Source organism: Protomyctophum parallelum, assembly GCF_964188405.1.
Source record: "Protomyctophum parallelum genome assembly, chromosome: 10".
Classification (NCBI taxonomy): domain Eukaryota; kingdom Metazoa; phylum Chordata; class Actinopteri; order Myctophiformes; family Myctophidae; genus Protomyctophum; species Protomyctophum parallelum.
In genome coordinates, this window is record NC_139704.1 from 35,996,692 (window position 1) to 36,006,691 (window position 10,000).

A 10,000-nucleotide genomic window follows, 5' to 3' on the forward strand; every position below is an offset into this window, starting at 1 on the left:
TACTGTACCTATATTCATCAATTCTGATTTATTTTGTAACCCCTGTATGAACTGAGAAAACTGAGATCATCTTAATAGTACTATGTACACTGCATGATTATTTGAGGTAAAAAAAAATCACACACACACGCACGCACATGACATGTTACTGTTAGGTAAGGGCTTAGATAGAAGCTACCCCACGTTGATGCGCACGCATGCACGCACACAAGCACGCACGCACACATGCACACACACACACACACACACGGCTCGCCTGTCAGCTATAGGGGTTGTTAGCCAGGGTCTTAAGAGCCCCTCCACATATCTAGGCGTCAGTGTCCCATCGATCTGTGTGTGTGTGTGTGTGTGTGTGTGTGTGTGTGTGTGTGTGTGTGTGTGTGTGTGTGTGTGTGTGTGTGTGTGTGTGTGTGTGTGTGTGTGTGTGTGTGTGTGTGTGTGTGTGTGTGTGTGTGTCCATCTGGTTTTATCTCTGGCCAGTCAATACACCATGTTGTGACATTGGTGGCTTGCGATGGAAACCTTCCTTCACAGCTCTCTCTCTCTCTCTCTCTCTCTCTCTCTCTCTCTCTCCTCCTCACAACATGTCGCCATGCGTTGTTGGATAAGCTATTTGCGAGTGGTTAATTTAATGCATGTTTTGTATTAATAATGTACCAGTAAATCTGCAAAGTATCTGAACATAGTGGACTAGAAGTATTAACTAAGTAGGCTACAGTACTTTTTTACTTTCCACAACTGACATCCAGATGACTTACTGAGAACAGTATTGTAAAGAAGTGCTGATCACCGTCATGCCTAATGTGCATGTAAAAAACACCTCAAACAGGCATCCCTATCGGCCTGGGCCGTGGCTCAGCGGTCCAGGCACCTTGGCTGGTAATCCAGTCTGGCAGTGTGCCGCGGGTTCGACTCCCGATCCCGACGGCCTTTACTGCATGTCACCCCCCCCCCATCTCTCTCCCCATTTCCTGTCAGCCTACTGTCTGTTCCTCTATAAAAAATATAAAATAAAGGAGAAAGCCACAAAAAAAAACATTAAAAAAAAAACAGGCGAACGGCTCACGGGTCTTCAGGCAAACGCTGTGGCATTCACAACGCTTTTGGCTCGTAGATTGATCAACAATGGAAGTCGGGGAAACCTCCCTCGTTCAAACAGTGGGTCAAAGAGGTTCTCTCCATGATTCCCCTAGAGAAACTAAGGTACAACCGTAGTGGTTCTAAAGATAGATACATTATGACTTGGACCCCTTTCATAGAGTTTGTAGAAAGTATACCTTTCACTTAAACCCATATTCCCTTGTACAATCTGATACCTCACACCAAACCTGACATTGGGCGACCTCTGGTTAGAGGCCCTCAGTTTTTTCATTTATTCATCAATAAAAATCAAAATAAAGTGTTAAAAAAAACAAAAAAACAGGCATCCCTATTTTGAAGAGCAATGCCAAGCTTGTGTACCTGGTCGCCCTGCGGATGGCCACTCTGAAGAACGCGAACTTCAGCCACTCAATCTCCAATCAATGTCCTGCATAATGATGCTGCTCTGATACAAGAAGCGATTTAGGGTCTGTCCGTCCAGGATTCAGGTTGCACTGGCTCCCTTACACAACCACAGGGGACTGTGTGTGTGTGCGTGCGTGTGCGTGTGCGACTGTGCGTGTGTGTGTGTGTGTGTGTGTGTGTGTGTGTGCATGTGTGCGTGCGTGTGTTATAGATGTGATAGATTGCATGTATTTTCAATATGTCATCTGAGACCTGAATTGACTGAATTTGCCTTTAAAGGGTTTTTGTGCATACCGGTATTAACAAAACACAATAACCTATCTCTCTCTCTCTCTCTCTCTCTATCCCTCTCTCATACTTGCGTACACACACACACACACACACACGCACGCACACAGATGCACTGGCTCACACGCTTCCCCCGTTCATAACGCACACATTGACAACCTGACACACACTTACTGATTAAAAAGAAAAAATCTGCAAAGAGAAGAATGAAGAATGTGAATCTCCCCTCTGTCCCTCCCTCCCCTCCCTTGTCTCTCTATCTCCATCTCTCTCTCACGCAGACACACTGCACGGCACAAAGCCTTCTCACTGCTCTGCGTTGCCCCCCCAAATGGGATCTCTCTCCTGTCTCTCTCGGTTCTCGCTGCAAAGTTATATGAAGGGCATCAGGCAGGCCCGGCGAGCCGAGTGCGGAGTGACAGCGGCAGCGCGCGCTGCGAGTGATGGCTCGGCCCGATAAACGCCCGGCGCCAAATGAAAAGGCCCCGCGCTCGCCATCATCCCCTGTCACAATGCAATTACCCGACAGAGTGATAGCAAGATAGCAGCCCCCACCGCCGGACGCGCCATGATAAAAGTATTGACTGATTTGATTGAATGATTAAAATAATGCAGACATAAAAAATGGCGGGTGCGAAGGCATAGGAGAGAGAGATGGAGATGGCAGGGGTGGAGAGAGTAAGTGTGAGAGAGAGAAAAAGAGAGAGAGGAGCATGTTGAGAGTCAAGCTTTGTAGATATGGGGACTATCATTATTGTGTGTGTGTGTGTTTGGGAGAGAGAGAGAGAGAGAGAGAGAAGTGACGGTTGGGACAATTGAGATGTTTGCTCCATCTAGGGGTGCTTTTTCCCCTCGTTCTTTCTGTTCCGTGTTTCACACACCCTCCTCTCTCCCCTCTCTTTCAGGTTGCCATTTGTGCTGACGTGAACGAAGTCCTGCTATCAGATGGGAATGAGAAGGCCATTCACAGTATCCTTTCATCTCTGCCTCTTCCTCTGTCTTTCTCTCTCTCTCACTGTCGCATCAATTAACCCATTTTGGGCGGGGAACCCCTTTTGGTGTTGGCATCATGTTATGCTTTAGCTATTGAAAAATAGCAGATCTACGAGCTCGTAGCGCGCCACCGAGTGGCGCGCTATGAGTTTGTAGGTCTGCTTTTTTTTTTTTATCGAAAAGAACGACCGACATAGAAACATAGAAAGCTTTTTCGGAAAACTGTCAGGATTTAGAAGACATTTTTAGAATCCGATCTCATGTCCAAATGGGTTAATCATCCTCATTCTGTCTCTGTGTGAAGCCCTTTGTGTTTATCCTGCTCCCCACATTATGGAATGTATAGCCGTTTGCGGGAGAAAGCGTGGCATGTTTCCGCTACAGGTTTTTCAATGTCTGATTGTGTTAATGAGTGCTTACGGTATCTATCTACCGATCTACCAGCTCTCGTGACACGTTGTGAGCTTGTACGGTAGATGTTTTTTTTTCTTCTTTTTGCCGCGCAACACTGGCGTATGATGTGTGTAAATTTAGCCCTTCGGGCGTTCCGGCGTTCTCCGCGGTAGATATTTTCGCGGCTTTCGGTTCTCGGATCGGTCCGACGGAATTGCTTTTATTCTTAACCAAGTTATGGCCGCAGGTCACACACAGAGACAGACATATATACCTGTACACACAGCTTTCATGAGTGAATGGATAGATTAGGCTAGTAGGTTATTTTGGAGAGTTCTCTCCTACAACTTTAACTCGAGAACATTTTTCACTTGTACTTGAGTAATATTTGACCAGGAGTACCAGTAAGACGCCCTGAGGGCGAGAAGCGCGGACGCTTATACACGCATTCGCCTTGGTGACGGCAGACTGCTGGGCGAGTGCTGGTGCTTACTGCTTTGTCATGGGGGGGTCATATCAACATATGGAATTAATTTTGTACTGGCCATATATGGAGCGTGTCTTGAGTGTACTACAGGGTTTGATGAGGTCAGATCAACATATGGAATGTCAGAACAGGAAGGACGGGTGGTAGAGGATCAACATATGGAATGTCAGAACAGGTCAGCTCCATAATATATGGAGATCTAAGGGTTTGAGCCGGTCAGTTGTAGAGTTGCTGGCCGTGATCCATATATGCAGATATGGAGATCTAAGGGTCGCCCCAGCCCTTCTCTCTGTTTTTACTCACCACCGCTCAACGTTATCTCAGCTCCGCTGGTCACCTCACCACCGGAGCGGTGGTCACCCCACCACCGAAAATCCAGACTATATGAATATGCATGTTTTCATAGTAAATGCGACCTATGGTCGCAATTATCTATCCACCACTTGATTTCAACCTGGGCCAACTGCAGGAAGGACATTACATACATTTTTACTGTATGTAGTGTAGTGCAGTACAGTACAGGCAGAGACGAGCCACCAGGGTGCCCCAAAGGTGATCTAAACCAGTGCAAAGTCTCTCAACTGCACAATCACAGTCTCTGCTACTTGTTGAATTACAGCAGCACAGCCATTATTTATTCTCTGTATACGAAACACTAATTGCAAGCGCAGTTACAGAGCTATAATCTAAGGCTTTAAGCATTAACGTCAATTATGCATCTCATCGACATTTGAACGTCTTCCGGTCCATATCCATCTCTTGAGAGTAGATCTTCACGCAGATTCAAAGTTGTTTTCACCATGAGGGAAGTGATTCTCTGATGAGGAACCAAACACAGCATGGCTCGAACCCTTTCATGCACAATCTTGAAACGGAGTGTGTGTGTGTGTGTGTGTGTGTGTGTGTGTGTGTGTGTGTGTGTGTGTGTGTGTGTGTGTGTGTGTGTGTGTGTGTGTGTGTGTGTGTGTGACGTCCTTGTCTTTGGTTTGACTGCCATAAAAACACGGGCCTGCGTTTAGATTGGGGTGCTCTCGTCTGTGATCTCTGATGTCGGACACTCAGGGACAACCTAAACCTGTGTATTCAGAAGTTTTAGTTCACGTCCTCGTCTTTTCATTCTCCATTCATTCTTTTTTTTAAACACCTCTCTCCATTTTATTTTGAGCGAGAGAAGGAGCTCTGATTTCAACACGGATGTTTCACAAAAGCAGGAAAAAAATGCCCACGATCCTGCCCTGTTGACAAAACGCAAAGGCCCTTTTTCGTCCATATTTACAGTAGCTCTGTTTACAATATCTCTGTACTCGACCCTCACAATGTTCCTGACTTCACTGATCACAATGAGGCCAGACAATAACAACCTGTGTGAAACACACAGATGCTCACGCACACACACGCACACACACAAACGCACACACACACACACACACACACACACACACACACTGATCATCACCTTTGTTTCACAGCAAAAAGTCAGAGAAATTGAGAATTAAATCCGAGAATGACTGGAATAGACTGGAGTGCGTGTGCGTGTGTGTGTGTGCGTGTGTGTATGTGTGTGTGTGTGTGTGTGTGTGTGTGTGTGTGTGTGTGTGTGTGTGTGCAGCATAATGCTTTACGGTCTCTGCCAAAAGTGGCCCATTCAACCACATATAGTGTACAGCGCAGGCATTTCCTCCTGTCGAGGAAACTACTCCCCATGGCTGTTGACTGGAGGGCTAATGGCCACTGTTTGGTGTCATTGTGCGCTGTGTTTTTATAACGGAGCCAGATAGTAGGCTGTGATACGGCTCAGAGCGTTACTGCCAAATAGATGAGCAAGATATGGGCAGAAAGGGAAATACACTGAATGGGGCTGCATATATACACTGATATGTAGAAATTATTTTCTCCTCCCCTGAAAGCTTTGCGACCTAGTTCACAAACTGGAAATACGCACACATGTGCGAGCACACATACGCACACACACACGCACGCACACACACACACACACACACACACACACACACACACACACACACACACGTACACGCACACACATGCGAGCGCGCATACAAGATTAGTATACTTGGGACGGAGAGTCTTTGTTCACTTCCACTGACTAGATCTGTTCCCCAGTCCCCTAAGCCTTAAACCTCACCACTATACATACCTTAACCTAATACTTATTCTAAGCTAAACCTAAGCACTATAATCACCAAAACATTAAAAAGCAATGACCAGTAAAATGCCCCAATTTATGCATTTCTTAGGACATTAGTCCTCGCGAGGATAAGTTCACGCAAACAAACAAAGTCCGGCTAGAAGATGGACTTGTGCCTTGACCTTGAATACTGAAAATATACTGCATACTGAAAATCAATGGAAATATGTTCCATTAAGAATGATTGATGCATGCCAATGGCTGCTTCACGTCTGCTAAAAGTCATGGAGGGCAAACAATTCTGTGCTTCAATGTAGAGAGGGTAGCACCGGTCCATAAAATCGGAAACCAAGGACATTTGGACAGAACCCGAACGGACACGAGAAACGCTCTAATTTACAGCGCCCGGCCCGAAACCGCACAGAGAAGGATTGGATCCGGTCCGAAAAACTGAGCTGATTAAAATGGGATCCGATCCCTAAATAGATTTGGACCCGTTGTGTGTCCGATGCTACTGTACATTATGCTTATTTTCACCATGCCTTGCGAGTCGACTGCTCGTCTATAGGCTCGACAGCGTCACCACCACCACCACCTCCGACGCAGCAGAGCGGAGGGTTGCGTATAAGCATCGACCTTCATACTGGAGCCGTCGACAATCGCAAAACAAATAAGGTCCCACACAGTTGACTTTCCATTTGGTGGCTTGCTTTCTATATATACTCTTTGATTTGTAGTTTTGCGTTTCACCTCACTCAAGCGTGCCGCCATGATTGCGTTGATATAGCTGGTGTGTGTGTGTGTGTGTGTGTGTGTGTGTGTGTGTGTGTGTGTGTGTGTGTGTGTGTGTGTGTGCGTGCGTGTGCACGCGTGCACGTGTGTTTCGGAGTCAGGACCAGGGGGGCAGTCAGACAGATATTTAGTGAAGCCTGAAACTCCTGAAAGTTCATATAATGGCCTGTTGTGGCGCTGTCACTGGACCCAAAAAAACCCATAGCCCCATAGAAGTCCATGTATTTGGGCCCAACTTCACCTAGACTGTATTACCTTAATAAACATGGTCATGAATACTTTCTGCTTCCAGTCACTAGTTTAATGTCTCATTTCTAATTTCATAATATTCTTTTTGGAAAATTATGGTCCCATTTATAAAATAAATTACCATAAAGTCGCGTATGTTCTGAGGGGCGTGGCTACCGTTACAGTCTATGATCGGGAGTCCCCACCCACTCGAGTCAAAATAAAAACCAACGGAGAAGAAGGGGGGAAGTCCCGCCTCGTTGTCTGGGCAGCCAATGGCCAGCTGGGCCCAAACGGAGCCAGCCAATGGCCAGCTGGGCCCAAACGGATCTAGAAAGATGGCGACTTACAGTGCAGGAATAAGAGGCTTCATTTTACGTCCATGTTAGACCCGGGGAACGCTTTGTCCATATTTTTTACAGTCTATGGTCAGGACAAACCGACCTCCAGATTGGGATGCATTCCATTCCAAATCCATTCCGAATGGCAGAACGGTCGGATTTTAGAATGTAATAATTAAAACGCATGCATACTGTATGTACCTATTAAGTTGAAGCGTTTAATATATAGGCTATATATAAAGCTTGGATCCTCACGAGTTCTTTCGGGTTAAATGCATTTTAGATGCCAAGACAGAGGGGAAGTCAATATTTTGGTTCCCGAAGTGGCTCGTTTCTCGGGTTAGGCTCTCCTGGCCTCTCGGGTATTGGGTCTGATCTGGGCAGACCTGTGCTATACCCTCTTCTTCAATGTCCAGCAATGTTCAAATTGTGAACCTCTTGTCTGCCTCCCTGTTGTCTTTCTCACTCTCTCTTTGACTCTGTCTCACTTTCTATATCTGTGTCTTCCCATATCTCATTCTTTGGGCTAGTGTGTGAGTACACGTGCATGTGCGTGCTGCCGTGCATCTCTGTGTGCATGTACAGTACATGTGTGTGTTTTGACCTCCTTCCTACTGGTGTGCCAGTGATGAGATTACAGTAAGCCCCTGTGCTCTTCACTCTGTTCACCCCTATGCACCAACACACTGATGCACAGGTGTGTGTGTGTGTGTGTGTGTGTGTGTGTGTGTGTGTGTGTGTGTGTGTGTGTGTGTGTGTGTGTGTGTGTGTGTGTGTGTGTGTGTGTGTGTGTGTGTGTGTGTGTGTGTGTGTGTGTGTATGCTAATCTATTTGTTGGTGTATGTGTGGCAGGGGTTCTCTTTGATCCTGGATTGCCTCTCCAACTATCTATCCATCCATCAATTTATCACGCCTCTCTCTCTCTCTCTGTCTCTCTCTCTCTCTCTCTCTCTCTCTCTCTCTCTCTGTGTGTCGATTGGATTTGTCTCAGCTCTTTGCCGGCTTTAAAGACAAGGAAATCCTAATTGAATTGCTTCATGACTCCACCAGCTAGTGTATTAATAGACAACTTGACATCAATCGCCCAGTGTGTGTGTGTGTGTGTGTGTGTGTGTGTGTGTGTGTGTGTGTGTGTGTGTGTGTGTGTGTGTGTGTGTGTGTGTGTGTGTGTGTGTGTGTGTGTGTGTGTGTGTGTGTGTGTGTGTGTGTGTGTGTGTGTGTGTGTGTGTGTGTGTGTGTGTGTGTGTGTGGCTAAAAGCCTTCCTAACAGTTCCTATTGATCCAGCTATAGTCTGCTGTGATCTGGCTGTTGGATGGCTCTCAGCTCCACACTGTCATCTGTGTGTGTGTGTGTGTGTGGGGGGGGGGGGTCATTCTTATTTTGTCATGTGACGCTCCACCCGACAAAACAGGCAAATCCGCAAAACCTGAACTATACTGACCTAATTATACTGCCATGTTTTACTATGCAAAAACAATTATGTCAGGGAGAGGTTGAAGTCTAAAAGTCAGAATGCGGTGTGTATATGGGTTATGGTGGGTGAGTGACCCTTGACCCAAGACACTTGACCCTCACATACAATTTTTTGTTGACCTCCAAGGCCACCATACTCCTTGCTCTTCGCACATCCGCGGTCCCGTTCAATTCCCTGTTTACCGCTGCAGAAAGAATCCCTCGTATCTCCTAATCCAGCCCATTCAGACCGGGCACCCATTTTGGTGTTGGCATCATGTTATGCTTTAGCTATTGAAAAATAGCAGATCTACAAGCTCGTAGCGCGCCACCGAGTGGCGCGCTACGAGCGGCGCGCTACGAGCTTGTAGGTCTGCTATTTTTGAAAAATCGAAGAACGACTGACATTTTTTTTAATCTGATCTCAGGTCAGAATGGGTCAATCAGACCAATGTGTGTCCAGTGGAAACCTCGTATTGAATCTGATCTCAGGTCAGAATGGGCTAGGGAGCTCTCTGTGGTTTTGATCAGATGGACATACAAACTCATTTCTGACCTCTGACCTGCCTCTCGTTCAAAATATGAACCCATCGAGCGATTTGATCGTAACAATGGCAAGGTAAGCAAGCTAGAATATGTCCCCCGATTTTTGTCCTTAACAGAGTAAAAGCGACCATATCTTCCCGGCACCCCGAGCTTCTATTTTGAAAGAAATCCCGGCGCTGATTGTGTTTAACATCGCCTGATGAAGGTCTCGGTACCGAAATATTTTCCTTCAACATCACTTTTTGAAAACTATTCATACCAAATTACCATGCGATTCCATTTAGCTGTTTGCAGTTCTCCAGTGTGAAGTTTTGTGTGAGCGTATATGATCCTTGACCGAGACGTTCCCTCCAGACGTCCGAGGGCTGATTGAAAAGAACAGACAAGCCGGGATGTTTGGCTCCACGCAGGTATCCAACAGGTGAGTGTAACCTAAACACCAGTGTTGTTGTTTTTTTGACACACATAGGTTGGCGAATCAATAGGGAGCTGGCGTTGGCTTGGGTAAATGTTAAATGGTGCATTTATATAGCGCCTAAGCACCTTTAATCCAAGGCGCTTTACATAGATTGTGCATTACATTCACCCATTCATATACACTGATGGTGGTGGAAACCATGCAAGGCACCCAACCAGCACAGGAGTAATTTGGGGATTCATCTCATTATTGGTCTCTCTTCCTCCGTCTTGTCTTTTGGAAAACAATTAAGATTGTACTTGACGATCAAATCACACCAGCAATCGAACCAGCAATGTAATACCCACATTCTGTGTGTGCGTGCCTGGTTTTGGATTTGTTTTGTTTTTTTAAGTCACCCAAGCAAAAT

General features: G+C 46.1%; 1 protein-coding gene across 1 annotated transcript in view; it reads left to right on the forward strand.

Annotated features, from left to right (window-relative positions):
• Positions 1–10,000, forward strand: part of camkmt (calmodulin-lysine N-methyltransferase) — a 137,605-nt gene that overhangs the window by 100,332 nt on the left and 27,273 nt on the right. Inside the window, exons 6-7 of the mRNA XM_083774758.1 lie at positions 2,700–2,763; positions 9,528–9,594. Of these exons, the coding sequence (XP_083630884.1) occupies positions 2,700–2,763; positions 9,528–9,594 (131 nt within the window). The remainder of the gene's footprint in view (positions 1–2,699; positions 2,764–9,527; positions 9,595–10,000) is intronic.